This window comes from Diceros bicornis, chromosome 18 (assembly GCF_020826845.1).
Source record: "Diceros bicornis minor isolate mBicDic1 chromosome 18, mDicBic1.mat.cur, whole genome shotgun sequence".
Taxonomy (NCBI): Eukaryota; Metazoa; Chordata; class Mammalia; order Perissodactyla; family Rhinocerotidae; genus Diceros; species Diceros bicornis.
In genome coordinates this window covers 824644-852151 of record NC_080757.1, presented here as the reverse complement: position 1 = coordinate 852151, position 27508 = coordinate 824644, and the positions used below count along the sequence as shown (strand labels likewise).

Below are 27508 nucleotides of genomic sequence, written 5' to 3'. Positions count from 1 at the left end.
TTTTTCTTTGGTTTCCCTTGCCTGGGGAGACATGGTATTCAAAAAGATAATGCTAAGACTGACGTCCAAGAGCGTACTGCCTATGTTTTCTTCTAGAAGTTATATGGTTTCAGGTCTTACATTCAAGTCTTTAATCCACTTTGAGTTAATTTTTGTGTACAGTGTAAGACAATGGTCTATTTTCATTCTTTTGCATGTGGCTATCCAGTTTTCCCAACACCATTTGTCGAGGAGACTTTCCTTTCTCCATTGTATGTTCTTGGCTCCTTTATCGAAAATTAGGTGTCCATAGATGTGTGGGGTTTTCCTGGGCTCTCGATTCTGTTCCATTGATCTGTCTGTTTTTGTGTTAGTACCATGCTGTTTTGATTACTGCTGGTAACCTCTTTTAATTGGATTTCTGGGACATTTTCAATCTCAACTCTGGGGAATCTCTTTCCTGTGTTCTTGTCTCCTTTTCAACTAGGAAATGCAACTTTGACTCTATCCTCTATATCTCTTTTATTTCGTGCTTTCTATCTCTTTGTCCTTTTGTGCTACATTCTAGAAGTCCTCGGATCAATCTCCCAACTCACTAATTTACTCCTCAGCTATGTTCATTCCACTATTCAGCCCAGTTTGTTTTTACAATGATCAGATTTTAATTTTCCAAATTCCCTAGTTGATCTTTTTGAAGATTCAATAGTCAATGACATCTGTCTAAGAATATAGATTACACCTGTTCTAAATTCTTGTTCTGATTATATTAACTTCCTTTCTGTGGGTGTCAGTTCTCTTGTTAGGAGTTTAAGGCCTGTCATTCATGGGGTGCATCTTTGTATCTGAGGTTCCCTGTAGCTGCAAGGATCAAATCTTTTTCCCACAGCACTGGAATGCACCACTAGACAATCCCGCACGTCCTGTGCTTGGGGCTCTCCACTCTCGCGGAGTGTCGGCAGTCCTCCGGGACACTGCCTGTCTCTTCAACCCCTGCATCCACACTCACTCTCCCCACTCCTCCAAACACAGATACCTGCGTTCTCTGCTTGGCCCAGGTGTGTGTGTGTGTGTGTGTGTGTATGTGTGTGTGTGTTGTGTGTGTGTGTTGTGTGTGTGTTGTGTGTGTGTGGTGGGGAAGAGGGTTCAACTCACCTGGCGGCTCCTAATGAGGGACCCTAAACAATTTTCCTGCCAGGGGCCCAAGGACCTAGTAACGCCCGTACCCCCCCAACCCCCCGGCCCGCCCCGCCCCCAGGGCCTCTGGCCCCTCTCACATTCCACATTCCGAGCAGCCACCCCCTCGCACAGCTCCCTCCTGCCCTCACGCCCAGCTGCCCTCCACCTCTAAGGCATTCGGCACAGTTTCTGGTTCGCCAACAGCACCGTTGTTGTTTTGCAGTGTGGCTGGGACTCGGGACGGGGGAGGCCTCGTGCGAGTCAGCCCCGCGCCGACCGCTCCCTCGGCTCCCCGGCGCCTCTGGGCTCCCGATGCCTCGAGGCGCCGAGCTCGCTCCGGGGCAGGTGGAGGGTGGGGAGGGCGTGGGCTCCGCCTTCTCGGAAGGAGCTTGTGCCGCCCTCACCTCACGGTCACGTGGGAAGAAGGCCGCGGTCAAGCGTCTGGCACGTGCTCGGTAAGTCTTGGGTCCCCCCCTTCCTCCCGACGCGCCTTCCGTCGGCTCCGCGGAAACGCCCCGAGAGTCAGGGCGAGGGTGGTGGTGATGCCGTTGGTGCGAGGGGTCGTTGGAGAGGCGTGCGCGCGGGCAGTCTGCGAGGACTGTCGGGGGCGAGCAGGGCGACAAGGGGGCGCTGCGGGCTGGGGCGGGTGGGGTGAAAGAACAGGGCCAGGGCCAGCGGGGACCCCTGTGCCTTGCTAGTCAGAGGTCAGGGACTCAAACACCCGCAGGGGCCAGGAAGTGACAGAACGTGTGAACAGGCCTGGGTCGCGCACACGGGAGCGAGGAGACGCGGACCAGGGCTCCGCTCGGCGCGGCCCGCTGTCCCCGGGCCGGACCCCTGGGCGCCTGCGGCGGGAGGGATTGCAAGTCCCCCTGGAAGACGCCGTGGACAGTGGAGCACGTGCCAGGGCTCCAGGCCGCACCCGGGCTCTGCGTGGGGCTGGAGGGAGCCAGGAAGCGCGCACGGGCCCCCACGACCACGGAATGCTCACGCGAACAGAGCCCGTGAGGCCCGCCCGCGCCTGCCTTCTCCCCCACCAGGCCCACCCGGGCCCACAGTCTCCCTCGCGGTCCGCCCCTGGAGCCTGAACGCCCCCACGCGCTCGGCTCTTCCAGGCGGCGGTTAAGGCCCATGCGCTTCTACTCCGCAGCTGCTCTAATCCGTAGCTGCGGTCCCCTCTGTGCCTCGCCCACGGGAGTTTCCGCAATGTACAGGACTCAGAGGAGACCTGGTGGGACACCAGTGTGGGACCAGAACACGGAGCAGATCTGGTCCGGGAGGCTGACCACTGCCCCAGGGCCCCAGGGCGGCCCCGAGCGGCGGGAATGGGTCCTCCGGCGCCCTCCTGCGGCCGTCCGTGTGAACGGCAGCTGCGCCACCGTGGCCTGCCTCTCCTGACCTGTCCTGTCACGGAGGGGTGGGAGCTGCAGGATCGGGGTAACACTGCTGCATCCCAGGCTGCGTCCCCTCGCCCCCTTCTCTCCCAGCTCCTAGATTTAAATACCCTGATCATTTCTGGCCTCCTTTAGACCTCAGCCTGTGGGTCCAAGCCAGCTCTGCTGAATCTAATTAAGGATTTTTTTTTTTTCATCCAAATTGCCAATAGGGCCAAGGTGTTCTCTGGGCAGGTGATTTGGTTCCTATCACTACGCATTTCTATCCTTAAGAGCCACTGCGTCCCGGCCCGGCCCAGTCTTCTGAGGGCCGCTGCTTTGTGACTCAGCTGGCCTCTTCCTCTCTGTGGCCCAGCCCCAGGACTGGGCAGTTCTGGATAAAATCCTGCAAATGCAGCTGCTGCCACAGACCAGCCCTTCGTTCCCGCGGAGGTGCGGGGCTTGGGGAGATGGCAGACCGACTCCCAACCAGGAGGTCGGAGGTCAGGGTTGGTGCAGAAAGGCCTCCAGAAAATGGAAGCAAACAGCATGTGCAGACATAGGTAAGACGCAGTCAAGGAGCTGCAAGGAGTCCAGGGCAAATGAGAGACGGGGTGGGGGCAGGTCATGAAGGGTCCTCCTTGAGTGCTGAGAAGTCTCCTCTTTATCCTCAGTGCGATGGGGACCAGTGACGGGTTAGGTCCAGGCCAAGGCTGGCCTGGGACCTGCACAGACTCCTGACTTGGAGGCAGGATGACTTTTCTCCTCAGGCCACCTTAAGGTCTTGGCTGGAGATAAGGTTTCTGCTGGCAGGGCAGGCTGGACACAGGTCCTCAGCCTCGCTGACACCCAGGACCAGACCTTATCCACAGCAGCCTGGGAGGAAGGGGCAAGAAGAGCTGGTCCAGGAGGGCCAGGTGGGGGATCATGGAATGTGGCCTCTCCGCCTTCTTCCCCTGCAGCTGCCTGTCCACTCACTAATCACTAGCATCCTCCCCAGCTCTCCTCCTCTCTCTCTCTCCATCTCCCTCCCTCCCTTCCCCGAGTCCATTTCCAGTGGGCTGTGCTGCCACCTGGTGGCCACACCAGGACAAGCGCCCCTGTTGCCCATGGGAGTCTCCAAAGCCCAGCCCTCCTCCCCCAGTGGGGGCTCCCGCCTCAGAGCCCACCACCTTGTTTCACAGAGCCAGTCAGCTTCCTCCACCAAGCCACAACGTCCTGGAATCAACGTCCCTCTTTCCTGCCACCAACTCTGGAAACGGGCTCAGGCAGGTGGCCAGGCAGGCCCCACTCTCCAGCTGTTCCAAGTCCCCCCCACTGCAGGCTGCCTCCTGGACCCCAGCCGTGCTGGCTGGGTGGCCTGGGCTTGTCAGTGACCCTTTCTGAGCCCTGGCCTCCCGGGGATGACTAAACATGTATATATACAGACGAGAACTCAGATGTGTGGGTAAGTGTTCACTATTAACTGTAACATCACTATTTCTTTTTTTTAATTGCCAGTTAAAACTAACTCAGTTTCTTTCCACTTGACATGGTCTTCTTTGGTCTCTAACTCAGGCTCTTTCGAAAAGCCCTTAATCAGTTCAAAGTCCCCACTCCCTGCAGGGGCTGATATCCCCTCTGCTCCTCAGAGGTCCTCCCTCGTTTTTGTCCCTGCCAGAGGGACATCTGATCCAGGAGCCGGCTGCTGCATGGGGCACTGGGCATGTCACCCCGTTTCGGGCCAGGGGCCTCTGCCCTACCTGCTTCCACCGCCACCCCCTACACAGGGGTAACAAGGTCTGCTGGCGGCCAGGCAGACTGAGCGGCCCCCTGCAGCCCTCGGCCCCAGGGTCACTTTGCCCCTCCTTGGTGGTCCCCTGTTGAGTGCCCAGTCAGCGTCCTCATCCATCTTCCACAACCCTGCCCACCCAGGCATCCAGGGACTCCTGGATTCTTTCCCTTCCATGCCAGAGGGAGAGGAGGGTCTTGGAGGCCTACCTCATCTGCTCAACGGCTCCACTTTGAGGGGGTGGGGGTCCACCTCCCAGGGACCTGGCTCATCCTCACTCTAGCCGTGGCCGTGGCCTCTGGACCCAGTACCAGCAGGCCACTTTCTCTCTAGTGGGGACTTACCAGGCTGTCTCCTTCTTCCTCGCCCCAGACCCCTGCCCTACCTTCCCTTGGGGCAATGGCACTCGGGCTTCACTGAATGGCAGGTGTGCAGGGGAGGACACTGGCAAACTGAGGGCAACAGGGGTATTGACGAAACATCTTCATCCCCATCACATACGTCTCTCTGCCTGGCCCACAGGGGAATCAGTGAGCTTCCATCCTCCGCACACCCCTTCCTCAGCTTGTTCCGCAGCTCTGGCCTGAGCCTCTGCACCTGTGCCTGGCGTCTGCTGCAGGTGCCTGCCTGAGCACCCACCTGCAGAGGGAGGCCCAGCTGGGCCCAGACTCCGCCTCATCCATGGAGACCTGAGCCCTCAGGGAATTCTGGGTCGGAGGACAGGGCCGTGTGTAAGTCACAAGCAGAAGCCCCAGACGGCGGCTGCCTGGGCTCACCCTGGTGGCACCACTGACCTGGCTCACCCTCCCTCGGGACACCTGACCCCACCAAGCCCACAGCCCCGTCGGTTAAGTGGTCGTGAGGCCACATGAGGTGATCGTCAGCATCTGGAACACAGCAAGTGCCGAGAAATGGCCGTCTTTGTGGGTCCCCACTGGGAAACTGTGCCCCAGAAAAGTGAAGAAATTACACTGAGTCTTTCTGCCTGAACCCCCAGCTGACCTGGAGGACCACGCTCCTCCCAGGGGCGCTGGTCCCAGCGTCCTCAACATTTCCAAAGGGGTCAGTCCCCACTGTGGACAAGGGCTGAGGCGTCCGAGGCCAGCCAGGGGGAAAGGTGAGGGGCCAGGCTGACGCGGCGCCCGTCTCGGGGCAGGACAAGCCCAGCTCTCCTAGCCGGAGGCGGCCTTCCTTTCCTGTGGTTCACTAAACGGCTCTGAAGCAACATACACACTTCTCAAGCGCCGAAGAAAGTCACCTTCATGTCAGTTGTCTGTGTCTTGTTTGACAAGAAGAAAATCATAAAGCCTTGTGGTCCTGTCCTACGTCCTCAGCTGTTCCAGGTGCCCCTCCCTTCCCGGCACGGTGAGGACAAGAGGTGCCCACGGCAGCGTGCCACAGGGCAGGCAGCACCTCCACGCCTGGCGCCCAGGCTCCACCTCCCACCCCCCTCCTCTTCAGGTTCCAGTCCTGCGGCCTTCTTCCCTCCTGCACTCCTCAGCAACTCCCTCCTGCCCCAGGGCCTCTGCACGGCCTTCCCTCGGCAGGAGGGCTCGCCCCTCTTCCAGCCAGGTCTCAGTTAAGACGCCTGCTGGGCGGGCCCATGCCAGCCATGGGCTGCCCGGGCCCCGCTCCACCAGCACCCCCAGCACCCGCCTCCTCGAGGCACCCGCCGTAATTACAGTGTGCTGTTCTCCATTTGCCTGGTGGGCCACATTCTGAAGCCCTGACCACAGCATCTTTGCCTCTGCAATGACTTTTTCTCCTTTAAACTAATTGGGCAGATGAAGTGGCTGCTACCTCAGGGTGAAGGACCCCAGCTGAGCAGAGAACAAATGGTGGCAACGTGTAGCTTTGGAGTTTCTCAATCGACCTGTACAACTCAGAGCAGCATCAGCTTAAAAGGAAAGGGTTTAGCGGCGTCACCCCCTGAGGACTCGGCAGCACACCAGTGCCACAGCTCTGTTAGGAGCACACCTAGAGGCACAGGCCGGGAGCAGGCCGCAGGGCTGGCAGATGCAAGGGAGGGGCTGGCCCCGAGTGGGCTCCATGCCCTGACATCCCCCGCCCCGCCCCTGCCCAAGGCCCCAGAGCTCCCTGCATTTCACCAGGTGCCAGGTGTGGGGGAGAAACGGCCACAGGTGACTAGCCGTCTCCCTGTGGCCAAGAGGCTGTCCACCGGACGTGGGGTCCCCAGGCTGACCTCAGGGACAGGCTACCCCAGCAGTGCCGCACCATTGGTCCGGCAACAGCAGCATGAGGCTGAGGACCACAGGAGACCAGACACCCCTCACCACTGACACCCCTGCGGAAAGTCAGCACCTCTGGCCTTCGGACACTCCCTGGGGAGGAGCAGGAGAAACCAGATGTGGCCAAGAAAAACCTGGCAGGATTGAGTTTCTGTCATCAGGAGAACAAAGCCGCACTACAGAAATGAACTCGGTGGATTTCTGCTGCCCCACTTCAATGTCTACAATGATGTGAGGGCGGGCTGGACGGGTCAGGGTCACTGCTGTGGCCTCGGGGCCAGCACAAACCCTGGCCCATGGCAGGGGCTCCTCCTACCTCAGGAGGCCCGAGTCCAGGGGAAGACGCCGCTCCCATCAGGCCAGACACTGCAACGCCCCGGGCAGTCCCGAGTAGGAGGTCTCGGTAAATCTAGACCTGACAACGCTAAGCGGGAGAAGCTCTTTGATGAGAGGGCGTGGAGGACCAGATGGGCAGCCCCTGCTGGCAACTGGGTGGAAGACAGCAGAGTGAACGAGCCCAGGAAGAAAGGGCAGCACCACATCGTGCACGTGACACGGTCTCCTGGCCCTCAGACAGCAGCTGTGTCCTGTGTCCTCGTGTGAGCAGCGGCAGAGGGTCTCGGGGAGCCGCTGGGGAGCCAGCACTCTGGGATCTCCCTCCCTTCCAGGGTCACAGGCTGGGACGCCAGGGACTCCTCTGGACACGGCCCTGCTGAGGCCAGGTGGCCTCTGCATCACGTGCTACCACCCCAAATGCACTCCTCATCAGGATGCCCCGCAGAGCCGCCACCCCAAGGGATAAAGCCAGCCAAGGGGAGGGGCACAGCAGAGGAGAGTCCCTGCTGCCTGATCGGGGCTCGGGAGGCCCTGAGGGCCAGCAGGTCAAGAAGCTCTGCCAGCCCTGAGCCTCGGGCACCTCTCCCTCCTCCTTCCTCCCACCTGACCCTGTCGCAAGGCAGCCCAAGAGTGCCTGTCGCAGAGGGCTGACAGCCTGCCAGGACCCCAAGGTGGACAGTAGGGGTTCCCTGCGAGGGCAGTGATGGGGAGGCAGCAGGGGGCAGGAAGTGGAAGAGAACAGGCCCCGCGGCCTTCGAGCAAGAAAGCTGGGGGTGGCTGTTCAAGCTGCCACTTCCCAGCGGGTGGAGAGGGACAAAAGCAGACACACCAGCGTGCTCCCTCCACACGGCTCCTGGGACCCTACAGGAACCTGGCCCTGGGAGAGGGGCAGAGGCTGGGGGACCAGGGAGTGCTGGAGCCTGGGGGCAGGCATGGGAAGGGGTACTTGAGGGAAACCTCACCAGTCAGCGCAGGGTGTGGGGCGTGGACCGAGGGGACCACCATGGCCTCCAGCTCCGCCACCATCAGGGCGCCGTCCCTCTGGGGTCCCCAGGCAGCACCCACAGTGGAGTGAACGGTGAAGCTGCACCTCCTCAGCCCCTCTCATCAGTGCAGGGGGACGACCCAGGTACCTGCAAGATGTGCGGCTGGGTGCCCGGGCCAGACACTGGAGGACCTTGGGGCAGGGGCTCGAGGAGGCCGCAGCCTTGGGCGACGCAGGAACAGCATTTATTTTTCATGCCTTCAACACATGTCCAAGCCTGCTGACTCTCTGCTGGGCCCTGAGAGCGAGGCACGAGAAACCCCTGAGCTGGTCAAAGGCAGGGCCGTGTGCGCCCCAGCACAGAGCCCGGCGTGCCCCGGAACGCGGCCTGTGTTGGCTGAATCCGCGGCAGGTCGCTGGGGACACTGGACTGGCCGGCAGGGAGCAAGGGCTCATCCCCACCTGCTCCTGCTGTTCCCCTTGCTGATGGGCCGCCAGCCGGGGAAGGGGGGCTGTCCCTGAGGGAGGGGCGGACTGCTGGCCCTCTGAATAATGCCCTCGGCTCCTCCTGTCGGGAGCGCCTGGCCCCGGGAGGTCGGCCTGCACTGCGTGGCCGCACGCGTCCGGCCCGGGCCTGCGGGCCCGCCCTGCCCGAGATGGGTTAAGGCCTGGCAGGGCTGGGGAAGGAGAGGAGCCGTGCAGGGGGCCGGGGGCGGCGGAGAGGGAGCCCCCGGCCAGAGCACCAGCCCCCCAGGCCCTGAGCTGGGAGCCCTGAGGTCAGGGGCCCGCAGAGGAGCCCGAAGCACAGTCCAGCTCAGCGGGGCCGCTTGCTGTCCAGAATGGCCTTCCAGTCGTCGGCCCACGAGAGCAGCCTGCGGCGGGGGGGCTGCAGCTGCACGTGCCGGTTGTGGCAGGCGGTGAAGAGGACGTGCTCCCAGCTGGGGTTCGGCTCCGCCCCTGTGGGCGGGAACGCAGCGTGAGTCCAGCGTCAGGAGCCCCCGAGCGGCCGCCTGGGACCGACGCCCCGGTGTCCTCAGGCACGCAGCTCGCCCCTCAGACTCGGCCTCCCCGTGGGTGAAGTGGTGACTGCACTGCCCGTCTCACGGGGGTGGGGGGCACGAGGATTAGGGAGACGCCTGCACGGGCCCCTCGGCCCGGCACACGGCTGTGCTCGGCCGACAGTGACCACGGCGGTCAGCATCGCCACGGTCAGCGTCGCCGCGGTCACTGGCGGAGGCCGAGCCTTGCTGGCGCCCTGCCCTTCCCCTCCCCCACGCCCAGCCGTCCTGCACTGGCCGGCGCCAGCTTCGCAGCTCACAGCTGTCGACCACGGGCCCCGCGAGACCCCCCAAGCTTCAACCCCTCACATCCACATGTCCACTGGCACTGAGCACGGTGACCCCGCCCCCCGGGTGACAGCCTGGCCCCCGGCGCCTTCTGCACAGGCCTCTGTCCTGCTCCCCAGCGTCCGAGATGGAAGCTCTGGGCCCCTCGAGGTCACAGCCCTTGCTGGTGCCGTGCGCTGACTCTCCTTGGGAGACTGCGTGGTTTGGGAGGTCAGGGGTGGGCAAAGCCACAGACTCTACCTCTGGACACAATGCCTAGGGTAGAGATGGGCATGTTTCCCAAGCCAGCCCTAAAAGCCATTAGGAAAGAAATATTCCATATTTTCCCACTGAGGTGTCCAAAAGAACAGGATTTAACCCTGAAACCCCACTGACATCTACCAGGAGGAGAGAGCCTGCCTGAGGACGAGGGCAGAGCAGAGCCAGGAGTTAAAGAAACTGAAGTTTCACTGATATTGTTTGAACTCCTAGATTCAGCCGTGCCTGAAGCCCTCCTGCCCACCTTTTCCATTAGGTGCAACAATAAACTTCCCCTCTCATTTTTAAGCCAGTTCAAGATTTGTTTGTTTCTTTCTTTTTTTGGGAAGGGACATCCACAAGCAAAAGGAATAAATACAGCCCTCAAAACACCTTCAACTAGAAAGAGTATGCTTTGCTTTTCTGTTTTATATATTAGGTTCAGTTCAAATTGCTTTTAGAAAGAAAAGGGTTCTGCTGCTAAAAACAGATGTGTGGAAGCCAGAATTGGGCCCTCATTTACCATGAGGAAGGCACGGCTTCCAGGTGTAAAGTGACTCACCCAAGGCCACTGGCAAGTTACCCCCGACTGGGACCTGCTTCTCCCGACCCCCAGCGGTGCCTCTTCTGGGGCCGGACGCTGAGAACTCTGTCTTCCCAACAGGAAGAGACTCACTGCCGGCTCAAGGCTGGGGCCCCTCAGGAGTGGGGACTGAGGCCCGGCCCACAAGCCATTCATCCGAGCGCTTAGCCCCCCGCACGCTCCTCACCCGCCGGCCACTTGCCTGTGACGTCCGGCCGGTCGTCTATGAGAAGGTCGGCAGAGACCACGGTCTTGTCTCTGGTCAGCACAATCTGCTCCAGGAAGTCAGGGCCGAAGTGCTTCTCCACCCAGGCGTACTGCAGCGTGGACAGGTGGGGAGAAAGTGCCGTCAGGCCCAGGCACAGCCAGGCTCTCCCCAGGAAGAAGGGTGCCCGCCCAGAGGGAGACGTGACTATCCCAGTGACAGCCAAGGAAACCGACGCTCAGGGAGACGCGCGACTTGTCCACGTCCCTGCAGCTAGAAGGCAACAGAATCCTGGCTCCAGCAGGCAGCCCCTCCCCACTCCAGTCCTGCCCAGCACCACTTGGACGTGCCAGCCTCTCATCCGTCCAGCACTCACGAATGCCCCGCGGCCTCCCACCGTGTGCACGCACTGTCAGGCTCTCAGGACAGAGGAAAGGGGGCAGAGCTCAAGGGGCACTGAAACGAGCTGTTACATGACCCTTGGGAAACTGCTACCAAGAATCAGCCCGCAGGGCCTTGACCCGGCCGGTCCATCCTACCCCCGGTGAGCCAAGGAGGGCTTTCTTCAGGAAGCCACTTGTCAACTGACTCAACAAGGGGGTAGGGACAGCCTCTCAGGCAGACAGTTTGTGTGAAGTGCTACGGCAGAGAGGGGCAGGCGTGGCTGGGGAGCCGACAGAAAGGGAGTGACCTAGGGGGCGTGAGGGCACAGGGGCCACGCGGGCCACACAGGGCCTCCCGCTGCTGTCGGGCTGTCCATCCTCCCCTTTCCCTGTGGGGCGTGGTCCAGGGGGTGCCCTCCTGCAACAGAGGCTGAAACGGCTCCTGGCTGCTCCCCCCAGGCCCTCCTACCCCTCACCACCCCAATGCAGCCACGCAGTGGGCAGGAGGCCCAAGCCCACCCCCGGGCTCTGGCAGCGTGAGGGAGCCACAGGAGGACAGAGACAAGCGGCCCCCTCCCTGCCAGCCCCGCAGCAGGGAGCTCCAGCGCCCCCTGGCCCACCCTGATGTCCCTCCAACATCTTTCTCAACTTCTGCCGTTTGCAAGCACGCACTTTTACCCCACAGACCCTGTTAGGACTATGCAGTGTAACCAGAGATGGGTTTTAAGCAGTGGAGGGATCCGATGTGCTTTCTTCAGAAGCTCCCCCTGGTTCTCTAGTGGAGAACAGTTGGAAGCCACAGCCCAGCCAGGTGTGGGCCCCACGCCTCAGAGGGAGTTCCGTGCGGCCCACTGCAACCTAGGGCACGTCCCTGCCCTCCGCCGGCCCCCATCTCCCCACGTGTGAAATCGGAGGGTGAGACCACGACGGCTATGGACGGCTTCTTTCTGGAGGAAAGGGCACCGTGCTAAGCCCCACAAGAGCCCTAGGACATCTCCTTAACCGAGGAGGGCGGGTCAGCTAGGGAGGCTGAGGCGGAGACGCGGCCCTGCCTGCCGTTCCAGCCCCCACCTTTCTTGTCGTTCTCTTTGTCCCACTTAAGTGCCGCCTGCTGTCCTGACTGTGCTGTGCTTTCTCCGGCCACAGCAGCTTCCCGCGGGCCATCTCCTCTGACTGGAACACCTCCTGCCCCTGCACCTTCCCGCGCAGACACGCGCACACACCCCTTCTCCCAGCCGCACAAGCTCCTCGTCCTCCCTCCGCCCCCCGTCCTTCCTAGCAGTGGCTACAGCTGTAGCCACGCACCTGGACAGTCACTTGTTTCGCACCTCTCTGCCCTCCAGAAGGGAAACTCCTTGAGGTCAGGAACCACGTCTCAGTGAATACTGCGCGGGTGACCAAACAAACCTATGAACAGAAGGAACGGGTCTGCTGCGGCCAGCCCGCCCAAGGGAGAGGGTGCTCCGATTCTGAAGACCTCATGGCCAAGGTGGCAGGGCGGCCCCACAGTGACCTGCTGGCCATCAGCTGCCCCTGTGCCTCTCTCTGGCCCAGTTCTGGGCTCCCCAAACATCCTTCTCCTGAGTGATCTTCCCCAGCAGATGAAGGATCCTAAGCAAAGGACCTGCTGGCCGTCTTCTCAGAAAGACCCCCAAGATAAAAGAACAGGGTGCCATCAGGTTCACAAACAGCTTAGTGAGGCTCAAGTCACGGTGCTCCAGCTGGAGTGACGGAGGTCGAGCTGATTACCTGCACCGTCCACCCGGCGAGGGCGAGGGCCTCTCCAGGTACCACACCAGGAGAAGGGGCACTGGAGGCCAGGACTGGCAGCCTTGGCATGGGTGCGTGTTGCTGTGCGGAGGCAGGAACGGCCTGGGGCTAATGTTTCCAGGAGACCTACCACGGGCACTCATCACCCATCACCTTATTTAAGCCTCACACAACATACGCAGTGGGCAGTATCCTCCTCATTCACCCAGTTATTGAACCAGGACTGAGCTCCACTGCGATAGCTGCGGGTCTAGGAACCGGAAAGGAGCCCTGGTGGAACCACATTCTGGGGGAGGAGACAACACACAGACAAGCAATTTCAGGCGGAAGAAGGGCTCTGAGGTCACGAAACAAGGAGCTGTGACAGGTGGAGGGAGGCTTCTCTGAGAAGGACGCCTGCGACTGGACCTCAGGACACGGCAACGCCCAGTGACCAGGGGTTTGGGGGAAGGCCCCACACGGACGAACGTCCTGTGGCAGGAACACGCTCTGGTGTCCATCCGCGTGGCCAGGGTGCAGAGAACAGGGTGAAAGGAAGGAAGAGTGAAGTGCAGGGCAGGGCCAGGTCCCGTGGCCTCGCAGGCCGTGGTGGGGAGACACGACCTCACTCTAGGTCCAAGGGAGTCCGTCAGAGCCGGGTTCACAAACCGTCCATGGAGAAGGACCCGTTGTTTTCTTTGTTGAATCTCCAGGTGATCCTGGACTGACACTGCTGTAAGATATGAGACCTGACCACATGCGTGGGTGCTGCGTCCACGTCAAACGGCCACCACCGCTTCCCGCTGCTCACACCCAGCTTCTGTGTTCTCTTGTCTCTCGCCAGCACTGCCGGCGGACCACAGTGGAGCAGCGCCAAGTAACTATGACAATAAAGTCATTTTATTTAGGAAAATGATACAACTAGATTTACATTTCACAGGGTCACAGAACAGAGTCTGTACAGATGAAGAACTGAGGCTCAGAGAGGTCCAGTGAGTGGCAGAGCCCCGATCCACACCGGGTCTGCACCCCGCTTCGTGGCCCTCCCCCAGGGGGCCGCAGGCCAGCACTGCAGCTTCCCCCGTACAGGCATGTGGCTCTTACCACCGAGTCTCCCCCTCAGTGAGCTGGCCGAGCCACGCACGGTAGAACAGCTCACCACAATACTAGCTTGGCTCTCCTCCAGCGATGGAGGACGTTCGTAGTGGGAAGTTCGAAGTTCGTAGTGGGACACTTCCCAGTGGGAAGACGTTCGTAGAAGTCCTGGCCTGGAGCCTGGCACACACAGTGCTCTGTGCATGGCAGGGGGACACAGGGCTCTGGCTTGGGTCTCGTCCCTCCTCTGCTGTGGCCCTGATGCGTCTGAGCTGCAGGACCTCAGACAAGCTGTTTAACCCTCTAAGACTCAGTGTCCTTGCAGTGTCGCTGATAAGATTAAGTAAAATAAAATCTATGTAGGGGGCAGCCCCATGGCCTAGTGGTTAAGTTCCGTGTGCTCCACTTCGGTGGCCCGGGTTTGGTTCCCAATCGCGGACCTACACCACTTGTCAGCAGCCATGCTGTGGTGGCACCCACATACAAAATAGAGGAGATTGGCAACAGATGTTAGCTCAGGGCCAATCTTCCTCAGCAAAAAGAGGAAGATTGGCACCTGTTGTTAGCGCAGGGCCAATCTTACTCAACGAAAAGAAAAGGGAAACAACAAAAAAAATTATTTTAAAAAAAAGATCGAAATAAATGAAAATGTGTGAATGTTCATGAATCAGAAGATTCAATATTGTTAAAATTCACAGATACGATGCAATCCCAATCAAATTCCAACCATGCTTTTTGCAGAAATTGATAAGCTGATTCTAAAATTTATATAGCAATACAAAGGACCTAGAACAGCCAAGACAAGTTTTTAAATGAATAAAAAAGTTGGAGAACTCACACTGTTTTCAAGAGTTACTATAAAACTACAGTAACCAGGACTGTGGTATCTGCAAAAGGATAGATATTTAGATCAAAGGAACAGAATATATTTAAGAAACACCCAAAGGTGCCAAGGTAATTCCACAGAGGAAGGATGGGCTTTCCCACAGAGGAGCAACTGGGCCTCCACAGGCAAAACAAAACCCAACACAGACACTCCTACCTACATAAAAATTAACTCAAAATAGATCATAACCAAAACAGAAAAGCTAAAACTATAAATGCTCTTCTTCAAAGGACACTGTTAAGAAAATGAAAAGACAAGCCACAGACAATGAGAAAATATTTGCAAAACACATTATCTGATAAAGGACTTATATCTAGAATATATAAAGAACTCTCAAAACTGAACACTAAGAAGATAAACAACCCAATGAAAAATTAGTCCAGATTTTCCTGGTGACGTCAGCATCATGGCGGAGTGAGCTTTCCCGTGAACTCTTCCCCCACAAGATACAACAAAAGCAACAGCCACAGACCAACAACGGAATCCCAGACAGTGAAAACCTAGAGCGGAGGGATCCACACTGCCGCACATCTGAGAGCGGAACGTGCTGGGCCCCCGGAGGAAGTGGGGAGAGGTAAGGAGAACTCCGCTCCCTCCCCATCAGATCCGCGATCCCGGTCCGCGCGGCTCCCAGAGAGGGGGGAGGGGCGGCCCTCGGTGGGGAAACCGTGGCTCTTCAGACTCTCTCAGCCAGTGGGAAACTCCCGCACAGAGGACTCAGAGGAGCCACAGGGCTACCATCAACATCTGAGTACCCCAGAGAGCGGATAAAGAGGGGCAAACGAGAAGCCCCCCACGTCAGGGACCCAGAGGGCAAAAGAGAGAGCTCCCCCTCCCCGCAACCCGGAGTCTGCAGCTCGACCAGACCAGACCTAGCGATCCGAGGCAGACCTGATCAAACTGGACTGGACCCGTGGATCGCAGCGGGGAAAAAAAAAAACAAAACTGCGGATCGCAGCAGAAAAACCGGGGCAGAGCGCAGGGGGCTTAGACTACACAGCCCTTTACCACCAGACAGTGGCGGCAGGCGGAAATTGCAACCAGAGACTTCCAGGATGAGGAAAAACAAAACCAACACAGGAACCACAATGCAAAAATATATGAAATCACCAGACCAGAAACAAAATGACAAGCACCCAGAAATCAACCCCGAAGACACAGAAATCCATAAACTAAATGACAGAGATTTCAAAATAGCTATCATAAAAACACTCAACGAAATACGAGACAACACAGACAAACAGTTCAATGAGATTAGGAGTTTCTTCACAAAAGAGATTGAAATCATAAAGAAAAACCAATCAGTGCTGATGGAGATGAAGAACACAATGGAGGAGATAAAGGAGAATCTGGAATCTTTAAAGAACAGAGCTGACAATATGGAGGAAAGAATTAGTACTTTTGAGGATAGGAATACAGATATACTCCAGATGGAAGAAGAGAGAGAACTAAGACTAAAAAGAAATGAAGAAAGACTCCGAGAAATATCTGACTCTATTAGAAAATGTAACATAAGAATTATAGGTATTCCTGAGGGAGAGGAGAGGGAAAGAGGAACAGAGAGCCTATTCAAGGAAATAATAGCTGAAAATTTCCCAAATCTGGGGAAGGAGCAGGAAATACCAGTAAGCGAAGCCAACAGGACACCTATATATATTAACAGACAAAGGCCTTCACCACGACACCTAGTGGTAAGGCTAGCCAGGGTCAACGACAAAGAAACAATATTAAGGGCAGCTAGACAAAAACAAAAAATAACGTACAAAGGAACTCCCATCAGGCTCTCAGCGGATTTCTCAACAGAAACTTTTCAGGCTAGAAGAGACTGGAATGATATATTCAAAATACTGAAAGACAAAAACTTTCAGCCAAGAATACTCTATCCAGCAAAAATATCCTTCAAATATGATGGAGAAATAGTAACTCTCCCAGATAAACAAAAGCTAAGGGAGTTCATGGCCACGAGACCCCCACTACAAGAAATACTCAAGAAGGCCCTCAGGCCTGAAAAAAAGAAGAGAAAGGGAACACAAAGCTTGGAGGAAGGAGAAAAGTAGGTAGACAAAATCAGAGAAATAGTAGATCTTTACCGGAATAGGTTAGCAACCACTTAAATACTAAACTCAAAGATCAAAGGAAGAAATTCACCAAAAATAAATTTAACCTCATCACTGTAAACACACAGCCACAACACAAGATAGAATAAGGTATAACAAGAGCAACTTAGAAGGGGAAGAGGCAAGTGACTGAATTGACTTAGTATAAGGAAATAGGAGGCTATCAGATAATGGACTATCTCATACACAAGACTTTTTGCCCAAACCTCAAGGTAACTGCTAAACAAATAATCAAAGCAAAACCACATATGATAAACAAAGAGAAAACTAGAAGAATCATAAGACAGAACAACCAAACTGAATTGGCAGTCCAAAACAAATGGGACAAGAAACAAAGGAAATGCAAAAGAACCAGAAAATAAGTGACAAAACAGCAACATTAAGCCCTCATATATCAATAATTACCCTAAATGTAAATGGATTGAACTCTCCAATCAAAAGATACAGAGTGGCAGGATGGATTAAAAAGCAAGACCCAACAATATGCTGCCTTCAGGAAACACATCTTAGCACTAAAGACAAGCACAGGCTCAGAGTGAAAGGATGGAAGACAATATTCCAAGCTAACGGCAAACAAAAGAAAGCAGGTGTTGCCATACTCATATCAGACAAAGTAGACTTCAAGATAAAACAGGTTAAGAAAGACAAAGAAGGGAAATATATAATGATAAAAGGGACACTACATCAAGAAGACATATCACTTATAAATATATATGCACCCAACATAGGAGCACCAATGTACATAAAGCAACTATTAACAAACCTAAAAGGAGAAATCAACAACAACACAATAATAGTAGGGGATCTTAACACCCCACTTACAGCAATGGATAGATCATCCAGACAAAAAGTTAATAAAGAAATATTAGACTTAAATGAAAAACTGGACGAGATGGACCTAGTAGACATATACAGAGCACTCCATCCAAAAACAGCTGACTACACATTCTTCTCAAGCGTGCATGGAAGATTCTCTAGGATAGACCATATGTTGGGAAACAAAGCAAGCCTCAATAAATTTAAGAAGATTGAAATCATAACAAGCATCTTTTCAGACCATAAGGCTATGAAACTGGAAATGAACCATGAAAAAAAAACTGGGAAAGTGACAAAAATGTGGAGATTAAACAACATGCTACTGAACAACCAATGGATCATTGATGAAATTAAAGGAGAAATCAAAAACTATCTGGAAACAAACGAAAATGATAACATGCCATATCAAACCATATGGGATGCAGCAAAAGCGGTCCTGAGAGGGAAACTCATAGCGATACAAGCCCACCTTAACAAACAAGAAAAAGCCCTAATAGGCAACCTTAAATTACACCTAACAGAAATAGAAAAAGAAGAACAAACAAAGCCCAAAGCCAGCAGAAGGAGAGAAATAATAAAAATCAGAGCAGAAATAAATGATATTGAGACCAAAAAAACAGTAGAAAGGATTAATGAAACAAAGAGTTGGTTCTTCGAGAAGATAAACAAAATAGACAAACCCTTAGCCAGGCTTACTAAGAAAAAAAGAGAAAAGGCTCAAGTAAATAAAATTAGAAATGAAAGAGGAGAAATTACAACGGCTACCATGGAAATACAGAGGATTATAAGAGAATACTATGAGAAATTATATGCCAACAAATTGGACAATCTAGAAGAAATGGATAAATTCTTAGACTTATACAACCTCCCAAAATTGAACCAAGAAGAAATGGAGAATCTGAATAGACCAATAACAAGTAAAGAGATTGAAATAGTAATCAAAAACCTTCCAAAAAATAAAAGTCCAGGACCAGATGGCTTCTCCAGTGAATTTTACCAAACATTCAAAGAAGATTTAATACCCATCCTCCTCAAATTATTCCAAAAAATAGAGGAAGATGGAACACTTCCTAAATCATTCTATGAGGCCAACATCACCCTGATACCAAAACCAGACAAAGACAATACAAAGAAAGAAAATTACAGGCCAATATCGCTGATGAACATTGATGCAAAAATCCTCAACAAAATATTGGCAAACCGAATACAACAATACATTAAAAAGATCATACACCATGATCAAGTGGGATTTATACCAGAGACGCAGGGATGGTTCAACATCCGCAAATCAATCAACGTGATACACCACATCAACAAAACAAAGAATAAAAACCACATGATCATCTCAATAGACGCAGAGAAGGCATTTGACAAGATACAACATCCATTTATGATAAAAACTCTCAATAAAATGGGAATAGAAGGAAAGTACCTCAACATAATAAAGGCCATATATGACAAACCCACAGCTAACATCATACTCAACGGGGAAAGACTGAAAGCCATTCCTCTGAGAACAGGAACGAGGCAGGGCTGCCCACTCTCACCACTCCTGTTTAACATAGTACTGGAGGTTTTGGCCAGAGCAATTAGGCAAGAAAAAGGAATAAAAGGAATCCAAATAGGTAACGAAGAAGTGAAACTCTCACTATTTGCAGATGACATGATTGTATATATAGAAAACCCTAAAGAATCTGTTGGAAAACTATTCGAAACAATCAACAACTACAGCAAAGTTGCAGGGTACAAAATCAATCTACAAAAATCAGTTGCATTTCTATATGCTAATAATGAACTAACAGAAAGAGAGCTCAAAAAGATAATACCATTTACAATTGCATCAAAAAGAATAAAATACCTAGGAATAAATCTTACCAAGGAGGTGAAGGACCTATACAATGAGAACTACAAGACATTATTGAGGGAAATCCACGATGACATAAAGAAATGGAAAGATATCCCATGCACGTGGATTGGAAGAATAAACATAGTTAAAATGTCTATATTACCTAAAGCAATCTACAGATTCAATGCAATCCCAATCAGAATCCCAATGACATTCTTCACAGAAATAGAAAAAAGAATACTAAAATTTATATGGGGCAACAAAAGACCCCGAATAGCTAAAGAAATCCTAAAGAAAAAGAACAAAGCAGGAGGCATCACAATTCCTGACTTCAAAACATACTACAAAGCAATAGTAATCAAAACAGCATGGTACTGGTACAAAAACAGACACACAGATCAATGGAACAGAATTGAAAGCCCAGAAATAAAACCACACATATACGGACAGCTAATTTTCGACAAAGGTGCTAAGAACATGCAATGGAGAAAGGAAAGTCTCTTCAATAAATGGTGTTGGGAAAACTGGACAGCCACATGCAAAAGAATGAAAGTGGACCATGTGCTATCGCCATTCACAAAAATTAACTCAAAATGGATCAAAGACCTGAAGGTGAGACCTGAAACTATAAAACTCATAGAAGAAAATATAGGCAACACACTATTTGACATTGGTTTTAAAGGAATCTTTTCGGATGACATGCCTACCCAGACTAGGGAAACTAAAGAAAAAATGAACAAGTGGGACTTTATCAGATTAAAGAGCTTTTATAAGACAAATGAAACCAGAATCAAGATGAACAAACAACCAACCAGCTGGGAGAGAATATTTGCAAAACATACATCTGACAAGGGGTTGATCTCCATAATATATAAAGAACTCACACAATTGAACAACAAAAAAACAAACAACCCGATCAAAAAATGGGCAGAGGAAATGAAGAGACACTTCTCCAAGGAAGATATACAGATGGCCAATAGGCACATGAAAAGATGCTCAACATCACTAATCATCAGGGAAATGCAAATCAGAACAACACTAAGATACCACCTCACGCCTGTTAGAATGGCTATAATCACCAAGACAAAAAACAACAAATGTTGGAGAGGATGTGGAGAAACAGGAACCCTCATACACAGCTGGTGGGAATGCAAATTGGTGCAGCCTCTATGGAAAACGGTATGGAGATTCCTCAAAGAATTAAAAATAGAGATGCCCTATGATCCAGCCATCCCACTACTGGGAATCTACCCAACGCACCTGAAATCAACAATCCAAAGAGGCTTATGCACCCCTATGTTCATTGCAGCATTATTCACCATAGCCAAGAAGTGGAAGCAACCTAAGTGTCCCTCGACTGACGATTGGATTAAGAAAATGTGGTATATATATACAATGGAATACTACTCAGCCATAAAAAAAGACAAAATCGTCCCATTTGCAACAACATGGATGGGCCTGGAGCGTATTATGTTAAGTGAAATAAGCCAGAAAGAGAAAGACAAACACTGTATGATCTCACTCATATGTGGAATATAAACCAACACATGGACAGAGAAAACTGGACTGTGGTTACCAGGGCAGTGGGGGTGGGGGGTGGGCACAAGGGGTGAAGGGAGTCATATATGTGGTGATGGACAAACAAAAATGTACAACCCAAAATTTCACAACGTTAGAGACCATTAAAACATCAATAAAAAAAAAATTAGTCCAAAAAAGTGAACACTTCATCAAAGAAGGCATGTGGAGGGCAAATAAGTACTTAAGAATTGTTCAACATCATTAGTCATCAGGGAAACACAAATCAAAACCACAATGAGATATTACTAGGCACCTACTAGAACAGCTAAAATTAAAAAGACTGACAATACTAAGTACAAACAAGAATGTGATGCAACAAGACATCTCATACGTTGCTGGTGGGAATGCAAGATGGGATGGCCACTTTCAGAAATAGTTTGACAGTTGCTTAAAGTTAAACACACATCTACCATACAACCCAGCCATCCCACTCTAGGTACCTACCCTAGAGAAATGAAAGCATGTCCACCAAAGACGTGGACACGAATGTTTACAGGAACTGTATCCACAAAAGCCAAAAGCTGAAAACAACCCAAATGTCTATCATCTGGCAAATGGAAAAACAAACTGTAGTGTAGCCATGCAGTAGAAAAGTACTCAGCAATAAAAAGGAATAAACTACTGGTACATGCAACAAAATGGATAAATCTTAAAAGTATTATGTTAAGTGAAAGCCAGACACAAAAGGCTACTTCCATATGATTCCATTTATATGACATTCTGGAAAAAGCAAAATACAGGAATGGAGAACATATAAGTGGTTCACCCACACCAACAGTACACAGCGATGGGGAGAGGGAGGGGAACGGACTGACTGCAAAGGGACACGAAGGAGTGCTATTTTTTTTTTAACAGACTTAATTTTTTTAGAGAAGTTCTAGGTTCACAGCAAAATTGAGCAGAAAGTACAGAGAGTTCCCATATACTTCCTGTCCCCAAATACACACAACCTCCCCAATTATTGACATCCTGCAACAACGGTTACACTTGTTGCATTCAATGAACCTACACAGACACATCATAATTGCCCAAAGTCTACAGTTCACCATCAGGGCTCACTCTTGGTGTTGTGCATTCTATGGGTTTGGACAAATGTGTAATGACGTGTATCCACCATTACAGTATCATACAGAGTATTTTCATTGCCCTAAAAATCCTCTGTGCTCTGCCTATTCATCACTCCCCTCTACCCCAAACCCTGGCAACCACTGATCTTTTTACTATCTCCATAGTTTTGCCTTTTCCAGAATGTCACATGGTTAAAATCATACAGTGTTGAATTTTATTCAGATTGGCTCCTTTCACTTAGTAATATGCATTTAAGGTTCCTCCATGCCTTTTTATAGCTTAACAACTCATTTCTTTCTGGTGCTGAATAATATTCCATTGTCAGGATGTACCACAGTTTATTTATCTATTCAGCTACTAAGGAACATCACGGTTGCTTCCAAGTTTTGGCAATCATGAATAAAACTGCTGTAAACATCTATGTGCAGGTTTTTGTGTGAATATAAGTTTTGACTCATTTGGGTAAATACCAAAGAGCATGATTGCTGGGTTGTACGGTAAGAGTATATTTCGTTTTGTAAGAAACTGCCAAACTGTTTTCCAAAATGGCCGTACCATTCTGCATTCCCAGCAGCAGTGAACAAGAGTTCCCGTTGCTCCACATCCTCACCAGCATTGGATGTTGTCAGTGTCCTGGATTTTGGCCATTCTAATAGGTGCGTAGTGGTATCTCACTGTTGTTTTAATTTGCATCTCCCTAATGACATATGATGTTGAGCATCCTTCCATAAGCTTATCTGCCATGTGTATATCTTCTTTGGTGAGGTGTCTGTTTAGGTCTTAAGCCCTTTTTTTTTTTTTTTTGAGGAAGATTATCCCTGAGCTAATATCCTCTGCCAATCCTCCTCTTTTTGCTGAGGAAGATTGGCCCTGGGCTAACATCTGTGCCCATCTTCCTCTACTTTATATGCGGGACGCCACCACAGCATGGCTTGATAAGTGGTGCGCAGGTCTGCACCTGGGATCTGAACCTGCGAACCCCAGGCCGCCGAAGCGGAGCATGAGCACTTAACTGTTGCGCCACTGGGCCGGCCCCATTAAGCCTCTTTTTTAATCAAGCTGTCCATTTTCTTACTGTTGAGTTGTAAGAGTTCTTTGTATATCCTGGATAACAGCCCTTGAGCAGATGTGTCTTTTGCAAATATTTTCTCCCAGTGTGTGGCCTGTCTTCTCATCCTCTCGACACTGTCTTTCCCAGAGCAGACGTTTTAATTTGAATGAAATCCAGTTGCTCAATTCTTTCTTTCATGGGTCGTGACTTTGGTGTTGCACCTAAAAAGTCACTGCCATACCCAAGGGCATCTAGGTTTTCTTCTTTGTTATCTTCTAGGAGTTTTGCAGTTTTGTATTTTACATTTAGGTCTATGACCCATTTTCAGTTAATTTTTGTGAAAGGTGTGAAGTCTGTACCTAGATTTATGCTTTGCACATCGACGTCCAGTTGTTCCAGCACCATTTGTTGAAGAGACTCTCTGTTCGTTGTATTGCCTTTGCTCCTCTGTCAAAGATCAGCTGACTATGTTTATGTGGCTCTATTTCTGGGCTCTCTCTTCTGTTCCACTGATCTACTTGTCTATTCTTTCACCAGTACCACACTGTCTTGATTACTGTAGCTTCATAGTATGTCTTGAAGTCAGGGAGCATCAGTCCTCCAGCTCTGCTCTTCTCCTTCAGTATTGAGTTGGCTGTTCTGGGTCTCTTGCCTCTCCGTATAAACTTTAGAATCAGTTTGTCAATATCCACAAAATAACTTTCTCGGATTTTAACTGGGATTGTATTGAATTTCTAGATTAAGTTGGGAAGAACTGACATCTTGATAATATTGAGTCTTCCTGCATATAAACATGGAATAGCTCTCCATTTATTTAGTTCTTTGATTTCATTCATCAGTTTTGTAGTTTTCCTCATACAGATCTTGTACCTGTTCTGTTAGATTTAATCCTATTTCATTTTGGGGAAATGCTAGTATAAATCTTATTGCATTTTTAATTTCAAATTCCATTTGTTCATTGCCGGTATATAGGAAAGTGATGGACTTTTGTTTATTAACTTGTATACTGCAATCTTGCTGTAAATCGCCTATTAGTTCCCAGGTTTTGTGGGGTTTTTTGGTCAATTCTTTTGGATTTTCTACATAGATGATCATGTCATCTGAAAACAAAGATGGTTTTATTTCATCTTTCCCAATCTGAAAACCTCCTACTTCCTTTTCTTGTCTTATTTCATTAGCCAGGACTTCCAGTACAATGTTGAAAAGCAATAGTGAGAGAGGACATCCTTGCCTTGTTCCTGATCTTAGCAGGAAAGCTTCTAGTTTCTCACCATTAAGTATGAGGTTAGCTGTAGGTTGTTTGTAGATGTGCTTTATTAAGTTGAGGAAGTTCCCCTCTGTTCCTAGTTTGCTGAGAGTTTTTTTATCATGAATGGGTATTTGATTTTATCAAATGTTTTTTACACATCTATTGATATGATCATGTGATTTTTCATCTTTAGCCCACTGATATGGTAGATTACATTAATTGATTTTCAGATGTTCAACCAGTCTTGCATACCTGGGGTAAATCCCACTTGGTTGTGGTATATAATTATTTTTATACATTGTTGGATTCAACTTGCTAATATTTTGTCAAGGATTTTTGCATCTATATTCATGAGAGATATTGGTCCACAGTTTTCTTTTCCTGTAATGTCTTTGCCTGGTTTTGGTATAGAGTAATGCTGGCCTCATAGAATGGGTTGGAAAGTATTCCCTCTGCTTCTATCCTCTGAAAGAGATTGTAGAGATCGGTAAATTTCTTCCTTAAATGTTTGGTATAATTCACCAGTGAACCCATCTGGGCCCTGTGCTTTCTGTTTTGGAAGGTTGTCAATTATTGATTCCATTTCTTTAATAGATATAGGCCTATTCTGATTGTCTATCTCTTCTTGTGTGAGTTTTGGCAGATTGTTTCTTTCAAGGAATTGGCCCATTTCACCTAGGTTATCAAATTTGTGGGCACAGTGTTGTTCATAGTATTCCTTTATTATCCTTTTAATGTCCATGGGATCTGTAGTGATGTCCCTTCTTTCACTTCTATTATTAGTAACTTGTGTCTTTTTTTCTTAGTCTGGCTAGAGGCTTATTGATTTTATTGCTCTTTTCAAAGAACCAGCTTTTGGTTTCATTGATTTTCTCTACTGATGTCTTGTTTTCAATTTCATTGATTTTGGCTCTTATTTTTATTGTTTCTTTTCTTCTGCTTACACTGCATTTAATTTGTTCTTCTTTTTCTAGTTTCCTAAGGTGGAAGCTTAAATCACTGATTTTAGATCTTTTTTTTCTTTCTTTTTTTTTGCTGAGGAAGATTCACCCTGAGCCAACATCCCCTGCCAATCCTCGTCTTTTTTTTGTATGCAAGCCAACACCACAGCATGGCCACTCACAGACAAGCAGTGTAGGTCTGCACCCAGGAACTGAGCCTGAGCAACCAAAGTGGAGCGCAGTGAACTTAACCACTAGGCCACCAGGGCTGGCCCTCTTTTTTCGTTTTTTTCTTTCTTATTTTGCTGAGGAAGATCCGCCCTGAACTAACATCTGTGCCAATCTTCCTGTAGTTTGTATGTGGGTCACTGTCACAGCATGGCTGCTGAGTGGTGTAGGTCCGCGCCCGGGATCTGAACCCGCAAACCCAGGCCACCAAAGAGGAGCGTGCAAACTTAACCCCTAGACCATGGGCCGGCCCCTCTTTTATCTTTTTTAATGTATGCATTCAATGGTATAAATTGCTCTCTAAGCACTACTTTTGCTGCAGGCCACAAATGTTGATAAGTTGTATTTCATCTTCATTTAGTTCTAGGTATTTTTAAATTTCTGTTCAGATCCTTCTTTGACTCAAGTGTTATTTAGAACTGCTTATCTCCAAGTATTTGTTTAATCTCCAAGTATTTCCGGATTTTCCAGCTATCTTTCTATTATTGATGTCCAGTCTAATTCCACTGGGTCTAAGAACATACACTGTATGATTTCTATTATTTTAAATTGTTAAAATGTTTTATGGCCCAGAAGGTGGTCAATCTTGGTGAATGTTCCATGTGAGCTTGAGAGGAATGTGTCTTTTTGCTGTTGTTGGATGAAGTAGTCTATAGATGTCAATTCAATCCAGTTGATTGATGGTGCTGTTGAGTTCAAATATGTCCTTACTGATCTTCTTCCAGCTTGGTCTGTCCATTTCTGATAGAAGGATGATGAAGTCTCCACCTATAATAGTGGATTCATCTACTTCTCCTTGTAGTTCTATCAGTTTTTACCTCACATATTTTGATGTTGTTGTTAGGCACATACACATTAAGGACTGTTATGTCTCCTTGGGGAATTGACCCCTTTATCATTATATAAAGCCCTTCTTTATCCCTGATAATTTTCCTTGGTCTGAAGTCTGCTCTGTTTGAAATTAATATAGCTACTCTCACTTCCTTTTGACCAGTTTTAACATGGTATGTCTTTCTTTCTTAACATGGTATGTCTTTAACATGGTATGTCTCTTACTTTCAATCTGTATGTGTCTTTATATTTAAACTGCATTTCTTGTATATTTGTCTTCTTGTATATTTGGGTCTTGTTTTTTTGATCTACTTCAACAATCTCTGTCTTTTAATTAGTGTATTTAGACCACTGATGTTTAAAGTGATTATTGATATAGTTGGATTAATATCTACTGTATTTGTTTCCATTTTCTATTCGTTGCCCTTGTTTCCTGGTCCTATTTCTATCTTCCACTCTTTTTCTGCCTTTTGTGGTTTTAACTGAGCATTTTATATGATTCCACTTTCTTAGCATATCAAGAAGCATATACTTTTTTTTTTTTTTACTTTTTTGAGAGTTTGCAATTAGTTTACAACTAATCCAAGTCTACTTTCAAATAGCACTGTACTGCTTCACAGGGGGTGCAAGTACATTGTAAGAGCAAAGACTCCTAAATTCTCCCTCCCATCCCTTGTATCACTGCTGTCATTCATCTCACTTATACATGAGCCATAATCATCAGATACACTGTTGCTAATATTATTCTAAACAAACTGTTAGATCAATCAAAAATAAGAAAAATAAAAGTTTTTGTTTTGTCTTCATTTACTTTTCTAATGCTCTTCCTCCCCCTTTACGTAGATCTGAGTGTCTGACATACATCACTTTCCTTCTCTCTTAGGCGAGAATGTCTTTTAACATTTCTTGCCATGCAGGTCTACTGGCAACAAATTCCCTCAATTTTTGTTTGAGATAGTATTTCTCCTTCATTTTTGAAGGATAATTTTGCAGGGTACAGAACTCTAGGTTGGTGGGGTTTTTCCTCAACACTTTGAATATTTCACTCTACTCTCTTCTTGCTCGCATGGTTTCTGAGGAGACATCGATGTACTTCTTATCTTGGCTTTTCTGTAGGTAAGGTGTTTTTCCCTCTGGCTTCTTTCAAGGTTTTTTTCTTTATCTTTGATTTTGTGCAGTTTGAAAATGATGTGCCTGAGTGCAGGTTCTTTCGCACTTATCCTGCTTGGTATCCTCTGACCCTCCTGGATCTGTGGTTTGGTGCCTGACTGTTAATTTGGGGGAAATTCTCAGTCATTACTGTTTGAAGTATTTCTTCTGTTCCTTTCTCTTTCTTCTCCTTCTGGTATTCCCGTTACACATGTTACACCTTCTGTAGTTGTCCCATGGTTCTTGAATATTATGTTCCCTTTTTTACCCCAGTCTTT

At 49.8% G+C, this 27508-nt stretch overlaps 1 protein-coding gene across 5 annotated transcripts in view; it reads right to left on the bottom strand.

Annotated features, from left to right (window-relative positions):
• Positions 1–27508, bottom strand: part of NT5M (5',3'-nucleotidase, mitochondrial) — a 64945-nt gene that overhangs the window by 14454 nt on the left and 22983 nt on the right. For 2 of the 5 annotated variants that reach the window (XM_058559508.1, XM_058559510.1), the window contains exons 4-5: positions 11929–12030; positions 10238–10352 (exon numbers count right to left, since the gene is read on the bottom strand). In XM_058559508.1, coding sequence (XP_058415491.1) covers positions 10238–10352; positions 11929–12030 — 217 coding nt within the window. Of the gene's footprint in view, positions 1–8098; positions 8827–10237; positions 10353–11928; positions 12031–27508 lie in introns of those variants that run through there. The other 3 variants (XM_058559511.1, XM_058559512.1, XM_058559509.1) reach the window with 3 other exon arrangements.